At 33.6% G+C, this 21,916-nt stretch overlaps 1 protein-coding gene across 1 annotated transcript; it reads left to right on the top strand.

Moving 5' to 3' along the window:
* The first annotated feature begins 1,571 nt into the window (after nucleotides 1–1,571).
* LOC110093918 (RNA-binding protein 39) lies at nucleotides 1,572–21,776 on the top strand. Its single transcript, XM_020818971.2, has 13 exons — nucleotides 1,572–2,233; nucleotides 9,986–10,061; nucleotides 10,166–10,222; nucleotides 10,753–10,808; nucleotides 11,620–11,830; nucleotides 14,606–14,692; nucleotides 14,782–14,856; nucleotides 14,952–15,035; nucleotides 15,530–15,594; nucleotides 15,668–15,860; nucleotides 15,927–16,015; nucleotides 20,819–20,936; nucleotides 21,493–21,776. Exons 1-13 carry the CDS (start codon nucleotides 1,713–1,715, stop codon nucleotides 21,532–21,534), a joined length of 1,674 nt encoding a protein of 557 aa, XP_020674630.1. The 5' UTR covers nucleotides 1,572–1,712; the 3' UTR covers nucleotides 21,535–21,776.
* Nucleotides 21,777–21,916: the final 140 nt, after the last annotated feature.

A 21,916-nucleotide genomic window follows, 5' to 3' on the forward strand; every position in this document is an offset into this window, starting at 1 on the left:
AATGAACCATACCTCCTTAGGACTTTTAGCCCCGCAGCCCGAAGTAGTCCATCCTAAAAATTTCCCATTTGGAGTACTAGAATGTTGGTTAATTGGTTTTTATTAATCAAGTTAGAGTTTCTAAAATTTTAACCAATTATTGAATTTTGGAATTATCAAAATTATTTAAATGTGTTAATTAAGAGGTTAAAAGTTGACTTTTAAAACTACCGTGATTTTTGGAATTTTAGTATTTTTATTAGATATTATAGCTTAAAATAAGTAATTAGACTCTTAGTTTGCTCAATTTGGAATTTTTTACATTAAATTATGATTTTTTAAAATTTTGACCTTATTTTGGACTTCGGTTGATCGGGGAGTTGACTTTTTAACTCTGACTTAATTTTAGGATTTTGATATTTTAAAAAATACTAGATTTTGATTAAATTGGAGTTTTCCTGGAATTATGGGTGATTTTTCTAAGATTGTATATTTTTGGAATTTCTAAAATTATCTTAATTAAGGAGATTTTTAGATTTTGATCCAAATCAATCCCAAACCCTTTGGAATCACCCCCAAAGGTCAAAGATGACCTAAGAGGATATTTCCAAGCATTTGGGAAATTTTTAGAAGTTTTTAAATATTTTAAATTAATTATTTTAATTAATTGTCAATTTTACTTAAAAATTAAATTAAGGTTAAATTGAAGATGATTTGATTGAGCTTTTATTTTTCATGGATTAAGGGTCCAATTAGAGTCAATTAGAGTCCTTATGTAAACTTTTTTAAATTTAATATGAAATTTACTGAATTAATTAAAATATAGGTCAAATTTTGAGAGGGATTTTGGGGTTCCAATGTTGTAATGCTTTGTCATTATGACATATTCTTTATAATGACTATCATTTTATTATTTATTGTGCATGCCTAATGTGGTAGTTTTATTCCTTGCTATGGACTATGTATTATTTTATTATGTATACCTTAATATGTATTTTGCTATGATTGCATTGTATTGTAACAAGAACTATTATAGTTGCCAAAACTTAGTCTGCCACATCTATGATGTTCAAATCATATTTGGATCATGTTCGAATACTATTCAAACATGTTTCAAATACCATTGGAATGCTGATTGAATTATATTTGAATGAGATACACAAAATGTTCGTATTATTTTCAAATAATGTTCTAAAGATGTTTGAACCTTTTTAAGTCAATATTTATAATAATGAATAAAAGTCGAGAAATTTTTATCTGAAACTTTCAAATATATTCATCTAAGAAAATAAATATTAGAATATCAATCCAAATTTCATCATATATGCCAACATATAAATATGTGAGTTAATTTTTATATTTTTTGATAAATTTATAATTTATTTTTATGATATGATCATGATTTTAGATTTAAAAAAACTTTAGTCATTGATACATTTTTCATTTTTGTCTCCTTCAGGAAACCTTCCTGGGCTTGACGGCACCCACAGCCCTTTTGCGCCCAAACCGTCTAATAAGATGCGACATTAGTTATAAATCTTCATCGGACGGCTACATATAGAGATCAGCCTAAGACGGCGCATTATATCCTTTTCTGTATGTCGCGGACTGAAGAAGGGGGACTCCGCCGGTCCGCCTTATTTCTTCTTGGCTTTAGCTAAGCCCTAAACCTCAATTGGCAAATCCGCTCGCGCTCTTCTTCTTCTTCTCGATCCTTCTTTCGCTGTCCGGCGATGGATTTCGACGAGTACGACTACTTGGAGAAATCAGTTGAGGTTCCTCGGATCCATAAAGATACGGGGCACCGCAACTCCCGACACCATCCCGAGGGCGAGAAGGATGGCGGTGAACGCAAGAGCCGCGAGTCGAAGAGATCAAGGACGGACGATAACGGAGGGACGGTGGATCGCGATGAACGGAACCGATCTGACCGAAGGGAGAAGGATTACCGTAGGAGCGGCGACAAGGAGCACGAAAGGGATAGGGATCATCGCGAGAGGGATAGGGAGAGAGAGAAAGATAGACACCGGGAAAGAGAGAAGGAGAAAGATAGACACCGGGAAAGCGAGAAGGAGAAGGAGAGGAGCAGGGATAGGGATAGTGAAAAAGAGATGGATTTGGACAGGGACAGGGAAAGATCTAGGAGAAGCCGCAGCAGCTCTAGGAGGCATGATATTGACAACTTAAAAGAAATGGAGAGGGCTAGGAGCAGGGAAATGAGGGAGCGAGATGAAAGGGACTCTAGGGAAATCAGGTAAGTGTGGTTGTTATTATGACATGAGCTTTTTCTTCTGTAATTTGTTTACTATATGTAATTTTTTTATTTCAATTGGTACGAAACAAGTTAGTATTCATGTCCCTTCCATGTCTTTATTTACTTCAATTTTTCGAGATTCTTGTTTCTTTAGAATTCATATCTTGCATCTTAACTTCAATTCTTCATTTCCAAACAGTTTGCATCTTGATTTTCTGTATGATGAGATGCTTGGAAAATAAATTGTTAGCTATAAGGAGGGACATGAAGTATGGGAAACTGCAATTTAATTGTCGCATGGGTACTTATTTGCTCTGTTCGTTCTTATACTTGTCATGCGAAATTGGAAATTGACCAGAATAAGCTGAATTTTTAATTTTATTAATTGAAGAATTTGGGCACTAGGAGACAAAGTGTTGTTATTAAATTTTAAATGCCTAAACTTTTCAAGTGCTAGCAATGCGATGTTGATAGATATTGGAATATGGTACAAGAAGCAAGTTTTTTATTCATGAATTCATAGGATATAAGTTGAAATTGGCCTTTTGCCTGCAAAAGATGCCAGATTATTTGTTGAACCCTCATATTTCCTATTATTTTTATGATTTTGTTGTAAACCTTTCTACTCTTTTGATAACTTATTTTTTTTAGGCACAAATTGTGTTGCGTGATGATGAATGGATACAAATGTAGAAAATAACACTTAACTTCTTAAAACTTTTATGCCCTTGAAATATAGTCGTCACTTATTTGTGTAGCTTCATGAATTGCATATGTTTTTTAATGGGTCATTCAATAGAATTTTGGATGAATTACTAAATTGAACATTGAATATTACAAGTCTTTGTGGAGGAATGAACATTAAATCTGTTATCCTTAAAACATGCAAAAATCTAGCCTAAGAATGAGATATACTGAGATTGTGTGGGTTGTCCCAAAGGGCCCCAAGCACTACCCATACTTTGGGGGTGGTTAGGCATGTGTGGGCTGGATGAATCATGCGGTCTAGTGATGTTCATGACCAGTTGGGTTGAGCATTGCCTAAAAAAAACCCGAATACAAGGAGGCATGTGATACCTCACTTTGGTTTTGATGGCTAATGCTCCAACCACTAGCCACGACAACCTTGAGATCATGATGGCTATTTGATCTCATTTATGGCTGCTTATCTTCTCCCATCCCCAAATTTAACCTTCTATGGTGACCTCCTCCAATCATAAATTGGGGATAGTCCTTGTGTCGTCCATGCTTGAGCAAGATTTTGGAGTGTTACCGGTGGAAGAAAGAAAGAGCTAAACGAGTGATTTTAGAACTTGGTTAGGTTTTGGAGGAGGAAGAAGGGGGTGGGGTGGGGAGTCCATAAAATATTTTGAAAAAAATCACATTACTATGCAAAATCCAATTAGCTCAAATATGACATCCATTTTGAAAGATTCTCTTTGATCGTCAATTCTTGGTGGGAGTTTCTAGTGGTCTATTTTAAATATTTGCATTCCTTTTTTATTCATTTAAGTTTAAATATGTTGCTTGTGATACCCATATGATTTATATTATTCCATGATTCTAAGAAGAGGATTTTCAAGATATATTCAATTTATTTTTAGAGGATAATAAGCATGCTAAATTAATAGTTTAAATTATTAGAAAATGACATTTTGTTATCAAGAAAAAAATCATTTATGAGAATAACTTATGCGAAATGATAAAAAAAATAGAAGTTATTAATATGCGGTTAATAAGCACCTTGCATGTATATTTATAGTTTTGGGGACATTTTTATTCTTTGTAAGAACCTATTGTTGCAAGGGTTTTTGTGGCCAAAGCACGATATCATTTTAGGGGTTGTAGAATCCATTGCATGATAAGAGGTGTAAGGGTTCGTTTAAGGCAATTTTTTCATAACTTCTTTTATGTATAATGTTACTGCATTTATGCTTGGCTATAATTTTCTTAATACTTTTAGAAATTTTTATAGTGAAAATAACTTTTTACAACTACTTTTGTTTGAGTGTAGTTATTATAAGAAAGTTGTCCAACTTTTTCTGCAATAACATCAAAAATTTATCCCACTAAATGGGGTCAGCTATGTTAGTTTTATTTTTATTTTTCATTGTGTCATATTAAAAGTCAAATTCTCATTTAAATCTAATAAAAAAGTTCATTTCTAATACTTTCTAACCAAGTATTTTTAGGTTTACCTCTATCATTCTTAACATATGCCTGATCTAATACATCTACTCTCCTAATCGGCTCATTGTAAGACTGACATTTTATGTGACCAAACCATATAAGGTGACTCTCTCTGATCTTATCTGCCACTAGAGCTACTCCAACATTGTCATGTACATATTTGTTTCACATTTTGTCTCTACGCATCAAGGTTTAAAATTGTGTAAATAAGCCTCGAGGCGGTGTGAGGCATAAGCCTCATGGACGAAGAATTGCGTAAATGTGAATTTAAGTATTATAGCAGGTAAATAGCTATAAGAGTCTATGATACAATCAAAATATCTAAATGAGAAGTGAACTCAGTAAAATTGATGCAATATATGCATCTCATAGCATAATTCAAAGTACAAAACTACAAATTGAAGTCTATCAGAACTCCCAAAGTACAAATAAGAAAGAACATCTAAAATCCAATCATGTCCCACCACTAAAGGTGCCTTCAGTGGAGACATCTTCATCTCCAATTGTATCTATGAAGGCCAAATCTTCATCATTTTCAATCGTACCCACTTTTCTCTTCTCTGTTTAATAAAAATGATTACTATGCTGTTAATTATATATATTTTAAATGTAATAGCACATAAAAATTATGAGATATCTTTGTTTGCTTGTTGTGCTTCAGTACTAGTGGATGTGTATGGTGTGGTACTAGTGGATCTGCCGGCTTGATTTGCTTCGCCACTCAAGACATTCCCACTTAGATCCTCTAGTTGCAGGTCTGATAATGGAAAATCTATTTCATCATCTATGAATCGCTCATTATCAGACACACATCATCACACACCAAATGGTCTTCATCATCCTTCAACCTCTTGTTCCTCAACCTCTTATTGTGCATAATATACACAAGGGAGTTCATTCTGAGTGTTGAAAGTCGATTTCTTCTCTTTGTTTGCACTTGACTATATGTGCTTCAGTTTCGCTCACACCTAGAGGAAGAACAAGTGAGACCCAAAACTCTAACTGCAAAACTCTGTAACTTAGGAGTGGAATCACCAAATTGGATCCACCATTTAACTATTTTTAAAAATGCAAACGATAATCAGAACATATTAAAATGTTATGCATGTACGGTTACTTTGCAAAAATAAGCTAACCTAGAGAGCATTTGACAATAGTAAATCTTGCTGCTTGTACACCAAAAAATCCCTCTCTATTTCAAAATAGAACAAGTTGTAAATCTGCACGCTTTGTATGTGATCAATACAGCGCGCGGCATAGGGGGTCCAATAGAGGCGTTTCCTCTTCTCCATCAACATCTGACTAGCTGCTTTATATGCACTAGCATTATCAGTCACCAACTGAACAACCAATTGCTCCCCGATCTCCTCGACAACCATCTAATAAATTGAAAATGAAATCAGCTTTTTTTACCTCATATGAAGCTTCGACTGATCATAAAAACATCGTGCCATAGGGATTATTTACAAATATATTAATCATGCTCCTGCTCTTGATGTCATACCATCCATCTGATATAATGGTAACACCTGTTTCACTCAATGTCCTTTTAATCTCATAAATACTCCGCTCTGTTTTCTGCAGCTCCTTCAAAATCCATGTCTGCAACTCGTACATGGAAGGTGCCTTCAACCCTCGCCCATACAACCCTACAGATCACAACATATTGATGTAGGCCGACGATGCCACTACATTAAATGGAATGTCATTCTAAAAAAAATGCCAATATCCATACACGCATGCTGTCGGCCCTCTCTGGTACTAGCCGCAAGCTTCATCTGTGCTTTTCCTCTATCCTCTCCTGGATTAATCATATACTGGTCCATAGAACCCTGAGCACCTCTAGTGTATATAGTGGAATAAAAGTCATTTCCACTCTCGCTCTCGTAGTAAGCACCATGTTCGACCCTGTCATCAAATTGCTCATGTTGTAAATGTTTGGCCGTGGTACTCTTCTTCATGTAAGTAGTAATTTCCTCCTTCACCTTATCCTGCACATTCACACAAGGTGCCACGTTTTTATGTGAGCCGGATAAGTGTTCCTTCATGCGGGTAAATCATCCCTTCACCACTTTATCACAAAAATGCATTTCAAATGCACGTATGTCTTCTCACTGCCGCTTATGTCATCCTGTATATTGTACTTCCAAGAAAAATCCCTCTGTAATGACGTATTTGACTTTTCCTTGCCCCTAACCATATTTCGTAATGCACAACTGCAAAATCAAACAAAAAATATCAAAAAATTTTAAACCCTAGATTTTCTATAAGTTGAAAAATCAAACCTTGAATTAAAAAAAAAACCTAAAATCGATAGTATAGGTGTTGTAGAGTGCGACCGGACATGTGCTGCTCACCGGTGTGAGGCTGCGCCGACAGGAGTGGGGGTGGGAAGGTCGGCCGAGGGATGCTAGGGCGGGGTCGTGCGGTTTGCGGCTTTGTGCGGTTCGGGTCGGCTGAGGGATGGGAGGATGAATGGGGCATTTCATTAGACACTTAAGTGAGTGGGACTCATTTTCTTGAGGCGTACGTCTCACTTGTTATTGCACAATTGGTCCTCTGAGGCGCGCCTCAGGTTATATAAGGCGTACGCCTCTCCTAGTCCCAAAATTGCTTAAGCAATAAGGTGCCTGGGGGTGAAATTGCGCAGAGGCGCGCATCTAATTGCACAATTTTAAACTATGCTATGCATAAAACCACTAATCCACCCGAGCATCCTTATCTCCACAACATTTAACTTAATTTTATGCCTCTCTTTCAATGGACAACATTTTTCAACTTTTTCTAATGGGAAAAAGATTATTATATCAACAATTTCTTTCAGAAAATATATTTTATCCACAACAATTCTACAAGTATTTTTATAAATAGCTGCAGTTTCTCCAAAGGAGCCCTCAATGACCTGTTGCTTGCTTTTTTGATAGGTTTATGTCGAGGTTTTTTGGAACTCTATCTCGAAATTCTGATAAATTTATATATTTGCAACAATTTCGATAGCTAGATGCACTTTTAGTTACAATAGATGGATGTTTCAATAATACAATAGATAGATCTTTCAACAATAGTTTATGTTAAGGACTTTTTTTATTTTTTTTATTTTTGTGTGACACACCCTATTTTAATACTGATATTTTCAGATTATTCTGTAGGACCCATTGAATAGAGGAAAAAATAATGATCTTTAAACATACTTATTTGTATGTTAGTTTTAGTTGTTTCTCATTTGCACCTTATTGCAACTATTAAGATGTAGAACTCTTTTTCATGTTTTGATAGATAAAGTATGCCGATTCTTTCAGTCTGAACTTGAATTATGCAGAACAGTGAAATGTTGATATGACCTAAATTCTGTGAAAAAAAGATTTTGTGTTTAGGAGGGGCAAATAATCCCTTGTTATTAGGCTGTGACGGTGCTAATCCAAGCTCTTGTAGGATGAGATGAGGCATGGATTGAGGTATTCCAAGTTAGCCCTTGTAGGATGACATCAAGACACATGGGGGAGGGAGGAAGGCTTTTAAGGATAATTGTTCAACACTAGGTTGACTGAACATGACGGAGGCAAGGAGGAAGGCTGTTGCAAAAGGGTTCAACACAAGGTTTTAAATGCAACGGTGGCCGATAGACATTTCTTGTTACTTTGTAGCATGCAAGTTATTTTTTTTTTTAAATTATGATATAATTGGTTTGATTTCTTAAGGGCCTGTTTGGCAACTAGCATATTTAACTATTTAGGATTTAGTAAATCTTGTAAATTCGGATTTAGTAAATCCTGGAGGTGTTAAATTATGAAAACTATTTGGCAATATAAGTGATAAAGTCTGTTAAATCCTGTGGAATTGTTTGACAATGTAATTCATGATTTAAGATGGTTATTTGAAATATGAGTTGTAGGCAATATTTTAAGTTCCTTTCTTGCTATACTTTTTAAACCAATAGCTCCAAAGGGTGCATGTAGGGTAAGAACAAAAAGCAAATTCAACATGTTATAAATGCACAATAACATTACTGTAATACATAATTTTGAATAGAAACAATGAACACAACAAATCTACATGTGTTGTGATTTTTTTTCTTCTGTGAAATTTTCTTCAACATGAGATAATTAGGTGCGCAAAAATATTACCAATCTAAATGCATATGACTAAAGTGGCTATGAAAAGGGTTTTAAAATGAGATTTGTATATCATATGCATAGTGGACACTAGATGGAAAAAGTTGGAGCTTCAACTGGTGAACACTAGGCGATGAATTGTAAGTGAGGAGGTAGAGGACATGAGACACTAGGGAAAAAATACCTCTTTATATGCGACAACGACCTGTCGGGATGGAGTGCTTACTACATCGAGCGATGGGGAGCTGAGGCCATGGTTTCAAATGGGGTGAATTGCTGCAAGAAGACAATATTTGAAAATTTGTATACCTTCCGCCCGCGGTAAGAAGTCAAGTTTGCCGAACACACGCAGTAAATTGCAGTTCCTTCTTCCTCACGCCCTTCTTTGTCCAAATACCGTAAATCTGCTGAACTCCTGGATTTACTAAATCCGGGGTTTGAGTTAATCCGGGATTTACCGCAAGAAAGTGGCAACTGCGGATTTATTCTGTCGTGAGATTTACGTCGAGTGTAAATCTCGTTTGGCAGGGTTTACGCAGTGAGATTTCCTAAATCCTGCTCAAATATGATGTAAATCTTGTTGCCAAACAGCCTCAAATGTATTTTGTTTCATTTTGTATGATTTGGTAGAGATAACAATGCTCACAGCTCACAGCTCACAGAGCTCTTATTTTGATCCATTTAAAGGCCTCAAATAGGACAAATTATTCGGTGTAGAGTCCGAACGTCGTCTAGAGGCCAATAAAAATGCGCCACGTCACCCAAAAGTGTACTGCGCTCGGTACCAAGCTGTATCGGACGGTTCTCCCGCCCGGTGTCCACACAGAATAATCTCTCCTTGAATAGAGGCAATTCTATAGTGCCATCTATATGATATGCTTTAGGCTATCTTATCGGTAATTATGAAAAATAAAAAACTTACGTTTCCATGCTTTGCAAAATAATATCATGATGTTGGGTCTTTAGTATTTACTTGAAGCTGAATTTAAGCATCTATTTGCAAATAAGGCATTTGTTAAAACTGCTTTGATTGAATTTAATAATGGAAAAAAGAATTTTGTATCATATTTACATCTCTCTACTCTTATAAGATAAGGAGTTTTTTTTGTCTAAATATAATGTAATATGCTTTATTTAGTTTTGTTTGTTTGTAACATCTATTAATGATTACTTTGATGAGTATAGTGCGTGGAGAAGTAGTTATAAATGCTTTTTTGATCATTTTTGTGGTTGTAGATGGTGAGTTGTTTTGACCTTTCATTGAACTGTGATATGCTTGAAAACTTAATGAAAGAAAGGAGCAGTTTTACGCTAAAATATTAGTCTACCTATTTGTTTGAATGTAACTTTTCTTCAACTTTGTTCAATAATCAAGTAGGTTAAAATTGACTTTATCTTTTTTACTTCCATGTTTCTTCATCTAATTAAAAGCCTTTCCATTTTCATGCAGGCGGTTCAGAGATAAAAAAGAACTGGAACCTGAAGCTGACCCTGAAAGAGATCAGAGGACAGTTTTTGCTTATCAGGTATGGTTGGAGTGTTATTTCTATCCTTGGAAACTGCACAAGAGTCATCATTTGTTTGATTTATTTGCCACATGTGTTTTTTTCCTACTCTGCTGACTCTGCAGATGCCTTTGAAGGCTAATGAGAGAGATGTTTATGAGTTCTTCTCAAAAGCGGGCAAGGTCAGTGAAATATATTTCTTATTCTTTGTTGTGGATATAGAATCTTGTGATTGCTTATCCTTCTCAATTTATTAGGTTCTACTACATGTTTTGATAACATGCACCACCTGATAAAAAGTGCCCTGATATTTACATAATTCATGCAATGTCAGGTATTCTATTTTATATAGTTGTAAAATACAAATGCCCATATTGTCGTTTGAGAGTTTCATCAACTAATTTTGTGCTTAAAAATTGAAGCTTTAGTAAGAAATCTACCACCAGGTATATTTGATGCATTCCATTGAGATACATTTGCTTCTTATTGCAGTAAATGCTTCCCTGCTTCAGTGAGGTGTATTATAATGACTTTTTTCTGGCTCAACATACTATTTATTTGGTGAGTGTTATGTAAATGGAAAAGTTGATTGGGGCCTTATCAACTTTACTACGTAGGAGGTGTAATGTGTAGTAAGAATGCCAATGCATTGTTTAAAGAATCCCTGCATGTATTTCTTTTTGGGGTGAGTTCATGATTATTTTTTTTCCAGGTCAGAGATGTGCGCTTGATCATGGATCGAAATTCTAGGAGATCAAAAGGAGTTGGGTATGTTTACTTTAAGCTGTGTGTTTTTGATGTTGCTATTAAATGTTGGTCCTTTAGAGAAGCTATTTTTTATTGCTTTGTGGAATTTATCAACTGAAGTTATTTCATAAATTTTAGATTAAGGATCTGGGTTGCAAAAATATAATCTTTTAGCGCTTGTTTTTTTCTGGTAACGCTGTGCTTTGGTTGGTAATTTTATGCACGCATGTGTTAAGATTGACAAGCTTCTCTGTAAGTGTAACCACAGTATATCTGGGGAGGGCTGGGGAGTTTAGTAAACATAAAAGGGTTTTCTTTTCCTTTTCCCTCATGGGTAAAATTTTTGACTCAATGTGTTTGGAAATGAAATGCATTGCTTGCAATAGCCAATAGCGCACACACATGCTATTTTAAACATGTTGCAGACGATTTCTTTTCTTTATCTTTAGATCTCAGATTTTGTAAATTCTTTTGTGCACAACACTAGCTTTTTCTGCAATGTTACTCTAGTAAAAAAAAAAGAAAGAAAAATCAATTGTGTGAAGGGTTTTTCCACTTAATGAATTGTTGATTTATGATGGGTATGCTTGATATATGGATCTAGTATATGTTTGTACTGTTTGATCGTCTCTTATAACGATCTCCAAGATTTCATTATTTTTCTTATTCACTTCTATGTGCTGGGCTTTCCTTACTTCAGGTATAGCTTTGGTTTTGTTATTGTGTATCTTGTTTACTTTGTCCTATGTAAATCTTCTTTTGGCAGGTATTAGAAATTTTGATTATGTTTTCACTGTTATTTTGTTGTTATCTTGTGCTGTATTTTTGACAGGTACATCGAGTTTTATGATGCAATGTCGGTGCCTATGGCAATCGCTCTTTCTGGTCATCAACTTTTAGGTCAGCCTGTGATGGTCAAACCTTCTGAAGCAGAGAAGAATCTTGTTCAGTCAAATACTACTGGATCACTTGGTGCAGCTGGTGCTCGAAAAATTTATGTCGGGAACTTGCACTTCAACATTACTGAAGATTTGCTCCGTCAGGTAGATAATATCTGTTGGATATTTTCGTTGCTATGCCAATTTCTTGCTAGTAGTTAGAAATAGTGGATGTATGGATTTTAAGAAAATTAATTTGGTTGTTTCAGTTTTATATGTTTTAAATAGTTTATATGATAGATTTTGACTTCGTTGTTGATATATATGCTTACTAGGAGTAGGATTGATTTCAGGTTCCTTTTGGTGATCTGTTCTGTATTGCATTGAATGAGATAAAATCATTGCTATGGTTGCAATTTGCTTCAAAAGCATGTTGGCATCGTTAAGCTATGACCATGGGCGCTTATGGGGATAAATTTTTTTTCTGTTTCACACAAAAATATTATTATTATTTTGGAAAGAAACACAAGGTTGCATGTTCAATGGAAAGGAAATGTGTTTAGATATTCTATACAAATGGTATTAGGATAGGCTTGAAAATCATTGAATAAACTTTAAGGGGGTAGTGCTATATATAAAGAGTTTGTGTGCACTAATCTCAAAGTAAATTCAATGAGTTTCAAACCCATCTTGATGCAATTTAGATTAGGATATTCTGACACAATTTTTAGTCATTATGAATTGAGCAGCATCAACAACAACAATAACACCACCAAGTCTTTATTTCACTACATAGGGTTGGCAACATGAATCTTTTTTCTCCATTGTACCCTATTAAGAATAAAATTCTCATTTAAATTTAATAGAAAATGTAATTTCAAATATTTTTTAACCAAGTTTTTTTTTTCAAGTTGATCTCCATCTTTCTTAACGTAGGTTGGATCTTATACATCTGTCTTAACTGTGTCATTGGAAGGCCAGCTTTTTACGTGACCAAACCATCTAAGGAGACTCTTTTTAATCTTATCTGCCACTAGAGCTACTCCAACATTTTCACTTATATACTCGTTTCACATTTTGTCTCTAAATATAAATCCACTCATCCACTTGAGCATCCTCATCTTTGCAACACTTAATTTTATGCTTCTCTTTTAATGGCCAACATTTTGTACCATAAATCATTGCAGGTCTTACCGCAATCTTATAAAATTTCCCCTTAAGTTCGAAGGGTACTTTTTCGATCACATAACATGCCTGATGCATTTATCCTCTTCAACCATCCAACTTGAATTCTACTAATAATATCCCCATCTATTTCACCATCGCTTTGGATGATAGACTTGAGATGTCTAAAGCGTGCACTCTTTTTAATGACTTTATCACACAATGTCATAATCCCACCGCTAGATCTATGACAAACATCAACGCACAAACGCATCCTATGTTGATTTTACTATTTCTTTTAGCTATAAGCATAGAGTTTTTGCTTTGCAATTCCCAGTTCAAAGTTTTTTGCATTAAAAACTAATTAAATTTTGTATTGATGGTAAATTACAGCCAATAAAATAAGATACATTGCCATGCATCTGGTATGATTACAATTGTGAATCTCTATCTCCAGGTCCCACAAAATCCAAGGAATGTTATCTTCAACATTCCTTTGGCCCAAACAACAGAAGGTACGGTATAAATTGCACGTTTTAGAGATGCTCCTGATTGAAATTCACTTCACTTTTCCTGATAACTGATGCTCCAGATTGCCACACACAATCTTGGCAATATAATATCTTCTTGCAATATAAGCCTTTACCTTTTTCATATTTATTCCACCTGTTATTTTCTCATCAATCTTTCAGATTAAACTTAGACAAACTACCCTTTTGTCTGGTCGGACTGATGGCTATTTTAATCATTCTCGTTTCTTTATCAATTATTTATTGCTTTGCTTAAAATTATGTATGCTTTATCAATTTCACTGTAGGCCTGGTACATATTGACCTATCATGTCAACATGTTTTATCTCATCATTGCCTTCTGAATATCAGGTGCTATTATTATGTGGCATATATAATGTAGAATTATGAATTGCATAAATCATCGTTTTCTGTTTTGAACTTTTTAAGCACTACAAATATAAGACCGCATCAGAATGTCTGGAAATATTATTTGTTCTTACATGATTTCACTACAAATTTAGGATCACATTAGAATGTCTAGAAATTTTTTTTGTTCTTACATGATTTGACTACAAATTTAGGACCACATTAGAATGTCTAGAAATTTTATTTGTTCTTACATGATTTGACTACGCTGTAGTTGATATTACTCTTCTTATACAATACCTTAAAAAATACCGCATGAACTGAGTCATTTTTCCTCCTTCCATTATATTAATATTTTACCTGCACATCAGTCTGGTCTCTGGAAGTGCACATGAATTGGCAAACGTTCATCTCCCTGGGATGCTGCTCGTCTTAAATTTCAGGTTTATCAGGACATGAATTATTTTGGTCTTTTTTTTGTTTAATTTTGTCTCCGCTGGCATTATGAACATTCAATTTCAATGATTTTAATTTTTGAATTAGTTCAGGGGTTTCATTGAAAATAATGGTTTGTTAGTCAATTCTCATAAAGTGGGGTGAATTTCTAACGACGAATGCTGGTGATTGTTTTTTGTGTGTTGCTCAGACCTAAAACCCTTCAACTCTTATTCAAAAGTTGTTTTTTTTTTTTTATTTGAACATCTAAGGTGTCCAAAATTATCTTAAGGAATTAAGGTGTTCTAACTCATTTAGAGGATTTTTGCCTTATTATTTATCAATCCTTGATGTGACAAAAGTTCATGATATTTGCCTGAAAATGCATGGTTTATTTTGTTTACACCCTAAAGCTATGTCTGGTTAGTTCCCTTCTCCATCAAATATCTGCACCCATTTTCAGGTTTTTGAGCCTTTTGGTCATGTAGAACTTGTCCAACTTCCACTGGATCCTGAAACTGGGCACTGCAGAGGATATGGATTTATTCAAGTAAGCATGCACCTTCAATCATGCCCATGTTTTAATGTTAATGGAATTTGCTATTATCTACTTATTTGTTCTCTGAACGTTCACGTCAGTTCTCTCAAGTTGAATATGCAAAGGCAGCACAAAGTTTGAATGGGAAATTAGACATAGCTGGCCGGATAATCAAGGTTGTAACCATTATATTACAGTAATATGTTATATAGTTATTTTAGCTATGTTTTTTAATTTTTTCTTTTGAATGAGCAATGGATATCTGTATCAGGTTTCAGCTGTAACTGAAAATGTTGTTTCACAAGAATCAGGAACAAATGCTACTGACTTTGATGATGATGATGGTGGTGGTTTGGTAAGTCAATATTCCAACATATAAAACGCATTCTCATTTCCATTTATGCTAGACCTTTATTTATCTTGTTCTGCTAGAAAATTCCCATTCATTGCACTACATGATGGCTCATTTTAAAAATATGTGGGGGAGAAAGAATGTCAGTGAAATGACACTGTCTAGCACAACTTAAATTCCCATGAACAACACCATTACACGTCCCCTAAAAACATTATTAAACAAATGGGCATTTCTGAATGAAACTATCCAGACACGTAGTCCCCCGTCTTCCATCTCCCATCCTCTCTACCATACACTGATCATCACTTCTACCAGTCCCCCTTCCAGTTTGGATAGGCTCAAGACATGTTCTCTTAAAAAAATAAATTTAATTGTTTCTTTAACCAATTTGTTTCAATAATATGAGCTTCTGTTCAAAGGTTGCAAGCTTCCCTTTTGGAGCTTACATGATTTAAGAAAACATGTTGGAATTTCTTGCTTTGTTTGCTTGGCAGTCTATGAATGCACGTTCAAGGGCTATATTGATGCAGAAACTGGATCGAACTGGAACTGCCTCAAGGTTAGCATATTGTACACAGATCTCTCCTTGTTGGAAGTTGTTCTGCAGCTGATGAATTTTCATTTTTCTGTAGTATTGTGGAATCCCTTGGTGTGCCTGCTCTTAATGGAGTGACTCCAAATCAACCTCTTATACCCTTGCCCAGAAATGGGCAGGCTACTGTACCTGCAGCTTATCCAGTTCTGCTTGCTACCACCATTCCTGAGCCTATAGGGGAGCCAAGTGAATTTATTTTGTTAAAGAACATGTTTCATCCAAGTACTGAGGTTTGTAGCATGACTTATAGTCTGATATTTTAATTTTGCTGTGCTTATATTTTTTAATGTTTACAGACCGATCCTGATTTTGACTTGGATATTAAAGAAGATGTCCAAGAGGAATGTGCCAAGTTTGGTCCCTTGAAGCATATTTATGTGGACAAGTAAGCATTAGTATTTTCTTTTACAATTGTTTTAGTAGTGAATCTATAAATTTATATGATCTAAGAATATATCATTTGATTGATTTAACAACTTCTTAGTTGTTCTGTATGTTTTGAGACCTTCTCAATTTTATCTGATGATGATACTTAGTGATTTTGTCTGCTTTGGGTGGCTGCATATTTTCTTACTCGTTGTTTTCTCTAGACATGCAGTTGGGTAGTTCATTTCATAGGAAATATTTTGATTGTTCTCTACGTATTGCAGTTTTACCTACGTTATGCATGAGATATTTTATAAAATTTCATCTTGCGTAGTTTTCAAATTCTTCATTCAAGCATGTCAATGTCGCAAGGTGTGAAGTGCTGAATTTGTTTAAATTTGAAAATTTGTGTTGTATATAAGAATTGTAGCAGTGACTATCAAATGATGTTATTCAATTCCATTCTTGGGCGAGTTTAGAAAAGGAATCAGGTAATTTAAAAGCTGTATTGATACGTTGTGCCAATTAGCTTCATGGAACTTGGGGTTTTTTTTAATGTTTATGTTTCTTTTCATGGAACGAGGAGATATTTCCCAAAAGTGATGTTGAATGGTTTAGGGTGCAGGTTTCTTATTGTGAGTAGGATTATATAATAAATTTAGATCACATGATAGGAATTATAATTAAATTAGATCACATGATAGGAATTATAATTCACTGATTAAAAATCACTAAATATACAAAAAAATATCTTTTTTTAGGTGCAAGCCATAAAAGATGAGGAATAGTTCCAAAATGATAATGCAATAATGAATTAATTTTGAAGAAACTATTGAGAAAATCAAATAATGGAAAATCAACAAGCAATTGAATGTTTTCATCGAAATAAAACTCTAGTTATACCAAATTTGAACAACATTAATAACTCTAACAAGCCAATAAGATCATATCTAGAAGGAATTAGGCAATTGAAAGAGTTCACCAAAGAGAAGGAAATATAGTCCTTACATCGACACTAGCAGATGAATTCTCCTTGAATTTGGCAGGCAAACTTCTATTTCACTCAAAGAATCACATATTCAATATACACACAAGATAAAACTGGAATATGCATTTTTATTGAATCAAAAGTTAACTATTACATGCCTCATGTGTAAACTTCTAGTTCCTAGTTGGCTACTTCTCATGGGCTCAATTTAAAATATTGAGATCAATCCTTTATGTAGTTGAAGAAATACCAAAGAAATTGCATACCAACGCCAAGGGAAGAGCTCTAAAGAAACTTCATTCAAAAGTTATAGAAATGGACACAAATCCTTAAGAGTCAAATACAAAAGCCACAGGAATCAGTACCGAACATGAGAACCACTTAGCTACATAAATCCCATAAACGAGTAATAAAATATTCAACAAGTGATGTAATTGGAATAAAAAAGTAGAACCATAGAAATGATTGAATAAGAATTGAACCTCAATTGTATTTATTGAACCTATCAAACCAATTATTTAAACTCAACCAAATAAGAAATCACCTAGATCAAGAAACATCATAAGATAGGAGAATACATCTTTGACTCATCAAACATCATAAGCGAGCATGTCTCAAATTATTTGAAATTACAAAATAAAAGAATTGTTAAATAATGAACCTTAATATGACTTTGCTCATATGATTTATTTACTCAACAATCTTGGCGAGTGTAAGTACATTGATCTCCAATAAATTTGCTTGACTTAGACAAATTGGGCTCCGAAAAATTTTCCATTTGGTATTCATAACCCCACGTAGTGGGATAAAGGCTTGATGTTGTTGTTGTTGTTGTTGTTGTATGAAGTAATTCGGAAGTCTATCATGCCAATGCATAAGATATTTCTAGAATCTACCATCAAAAGGGTGTAAAATTTTTTGGCGGAGGATTACATGTTGATTCACATGAGGAGATGGAGAGAGAGAATCGAAAGAAATAGCAATTTGTTGACTATAAAAGTTTAAATCAAACACATTAAAAATTGGATTTGCCATAATTTAATGGAATTTTTAATTTGTAAGCATTTGTTCAAAACTTTCAATGCGTTGCAAAATTTTTAGCGGCACTGTATTTCTCGTATTTAATTTGTTGAAGCTTCCTGGGAGAAGCTTTTATGAATTTAAACGAACAAACTTTTTCTTCATGTTTAAACTTCTTGTGCTTACATTTACAGAAATATTATAATTGTCTTATTCAATACCCAATTTTGTACGCATATACTCATGCAATTCTTGCATAGGTTTTGTGAATGATCGTGCAAATGCATTATGCCTAGTTCTATATGTAGCTCTATAAGATCAATCAGCTTTATAGGTTAAAATCCTATGCAACCTTAAATGGACTCATGCCAGTAGATTTATTGACAGCTGAACTATATGTACATTCAGCCGTAGAACATATTAAATCTCACCCAGCTGCATAATCTTTTGTCTTAAAAACTATCGTATCAGCTTAATTTTTATTAAGTATAATTTATTTATCAGTTTGTGGGTTATAAACAATTGAAAATTTAGTTTTCTTTAGGGATAATTAAGTGAACAAGTGCATTCAACGAACAGTTTGGTACTGATTCATACAAGTTTTCTTTATATTCGTTTGTTTATATTATTGAACAATTTTGAACTAAATTTTAAAAGTTTGTCATGTAAATGAATGAACTTGAACATTGACTTGCTTGTTCATTTATGTTTAAAAACATGCTCCTTTGTTATTTAACAGGTAACTTGCTGAGAATTCGATAAAATGATCATTCATTAATGATTTAGTTGCTTATTTGATAATTTATTCCATGTTCTATTTTTATTTTTATATATCTTGTACTTTAAAATTATGTATTTCATTAGAGGTATAGGTATGATGAAATTATTAAATAAATAGCTAGATATATGGATTCAAATATTTTCTTTTTGTTATTCAAGCTCCACTAAATAGCTTAAATAATGCCGAATGAATCATGCCAATTTTGATCAAAATCTATATAATCCAATTTTGTGTAATAATCAAACCATATGCTTAAATCATCGACATCAAATATACAATTAGTTGGGCTTAATTAAAGTTTGATTACCACTTAAACTTTATAAGAAAATTAATGAGCAGGCTTGAACAAGATATTGAAATTTGTCATGTTCAAGCCTAACTCAATCTCAATAAGAAAGTAAATGAGCGAGCTTGAATGAGGTAATACTGGAATCTACTTGGTTCATTTAGCTCTACCTTTGTTTTTGTTTTTTTTTTCCCAAAGAGCTTAAAAAAGAACTCATGAGTTTTATGTCTTGATCAGAAAACCATTGTTTTAGGTAAGCTACACAATTTAACCACCTCATTAAATTATAATTTATTAATATATGGTCCATTTATAACTTTATGACACAATATGGAACAAGCTATTTTTGAAAACCTTCTACCACAGTAGCAAATTAATCATGCTTTTTCAAAGTTTGTGGTAAACCTAACTCAAAATGCATACTATAATTCTCTTGTAACTTATATGGAATTGACAACATTGTATACAAGTTTGTGATATATTTCTTAACTTCAGTTTTCTAACAAATCCTACAATGTGAAACTATATGCGCCACATGACTTTTTAAATTATGCTAAAAATATCCATCTTTAGGCAATGTGGCTGTTAGTTGGGTCAGCTCAGCCCAGATCAGACCTTGTGGGCCATGAAACCCAAAACATAATATCACCCTTTTCCCTTTTAATGAAAGGGTCTTGGCAGCTTTCCATGGACTTTTAATCCTCACTTATAATCCCAAGTTATGGACAATCCAGAACTTTTTAGGATTCCAATAGGCAGCTAGTGTCAAAATATTTGGAATAAATGCTCTTAAATCATGTGTAGTACAAATTTAACTTTTGATAAATGGTGTTATCAAGTCGATTTTGAGAACCTAAACTTGAAATTGCAGATTTCATTTTCAACTTGAGCTAAGTTTGAGTTGAATCAATGTTTGATTGAACTGAGTGTAGTAATTTCTTTTAATAGAAAATTTCTAATCATTAATCATGATTGTTATTTATATAAAATATGAGAGAGAGAGAGGGGGAGGGATTGACCTTTTATAAGGATATTATAATAACCCCTTTTAATTAAAAGTTACACTTCTGCCTTCCAATGGTCCGAAATTTTCAAATAAGGATCAGGTTTAATTGTTTATATTTTCATGTGTCTTTTGCTGAGACAGGTAATTAAAAAGGAAATAACAGCCTAAAAAAATAGTAGCAACAATAGCTTAAAAAAAAAACTGAATCAACATGACAATAGCAGTCAATGAATCAATGAAATCGGCTAATTAAAAAGGAAATAACAGCCGGTTCTGACACACCATCCTCATAGTCTTCTTAAATTAACTGAAATTATAAAGTAAAATAAAATGGCTACCAAATAAGGAAACTAAATATAACTTGCTAGATTTTTTATTTTTTTGATGCTTTCGATTAGTTAAACACACAAATCTTCATAAAAAAGTAATTTTTTTCTTTTCATATCATGTTTTCTCAGCAGACGCTTCCATTTTATTCCATGAGGCAAGTTTTCCATTTATGAAATGGTAAAATGATATTACGGTACTTTTAGAAGACACTAGGCTTTTCACATGTGATAGCGCTAATATCCATTTGATTAATATGATTGCTGACTACATTATGCAAAGGAAGATTGCTATATTCTCTTGTGGACCATTCTCGTGGTTAACATTTTGTTGATTCTTCTTTACACTAATATAAAATTAACTTTGCCTGGTATTTTTTTTTGTAAATTATCTCACATTTAAATGTATTTCTAGGTATTGCAACAATGGCAGTGTATATTTGCGATTTGAAACGCAGGCTGCTGCAGCTAGTTGCCAGCAGGCAATGCACATGAGATGGTTTGCTGGGAGATCAATATCTGCCACATTTATGGTATATTTTCTTGGACCTGTTTTTTTATAAACATTTTAAAATAAACATATTCAGCATATCTATAATACTTTGGATAATGCTTAGTGATTATGTTGTGAAAATATCAATATTCATGGAAATTGCTTTTGACTAAAGGCTTATGCTACCATAAGCTGCTATTGAATTTACTATACCTGATTTCAATAGCATTATCCAAAAGCAATTATGTTGTGAAAATATCAATATTCATGGAAGTTGCTTTTGACTAAAGGCTTATGCTACCATAAGCTGCTATTGAATTTATTATACCTGATTTCACTTGCCGTTTATTTAGTGCACAAGTAACACTAAAGTTTCGTTTGGGACAGCTTTCTTGCTGCTTCTTAAAGTCATTTTTTAGTTCAAAATTTTTAATTTTTATACTAAAAAACTATAAGAAGCAATAAGAAAGTCATCCCAAACGAAGTCTAACTATGGTACTGCTTTTCTTGGCTGTAGCTATTAATCTATGCTTTTTGATGCTTTGCTGAATTATAACAACCCATGCTTCTGATGTTTTCCAACGTGCCTTCTGCAGAGACCCCAAGATTATGAGGCTAAATTCAAGAGTTCACTGTAAGCATAAGATTGGGCAACTGTGTTCTATTCATGTTTTTATGTTTTTTTTCCTCTCGAACTTGGAGCTTACTGGTTGTTATACCCTCAGGAGAATTAGGTGTGAGTTTTGTTTCTAGGATACTATAACTTTTGTAGTTCAAGAATTCTTCATATTGTTGGTGGAACATCTTTGTAAAACATGAATGATTATTATTTTGACCAAATTAAGTGTTATGGCAAAAAAGTTTTTTATTTGTCTATTCATATGTAGTGATTTGGATCTTTAATTAACATCATTAAAGAAATTCGGCTTGCATGATTTCAAAAATACCTGAGATTATGTGATTGATATTAGCTAAACAATTTTTATTAAGTTGTTTTGACAAGAAAATTGTGAATTTCAG

This window comes from Dendrobium catenatum, unplaced genomic scaffold (assembly GCF_001605985.2).
Source record: "Dendrobium catenatum unplaced genomic scaffold, ASM160598v2 fragScaff_scaffold_370, whole genome shotgun sequence".
NCBI classification, from domain to species: Eukaryota; Viridiplantae; Streptophyta; class Magnoliopsida; order Asparagales; family Orchidaceae; genus Dendrobium; species Dendrobium catenatum.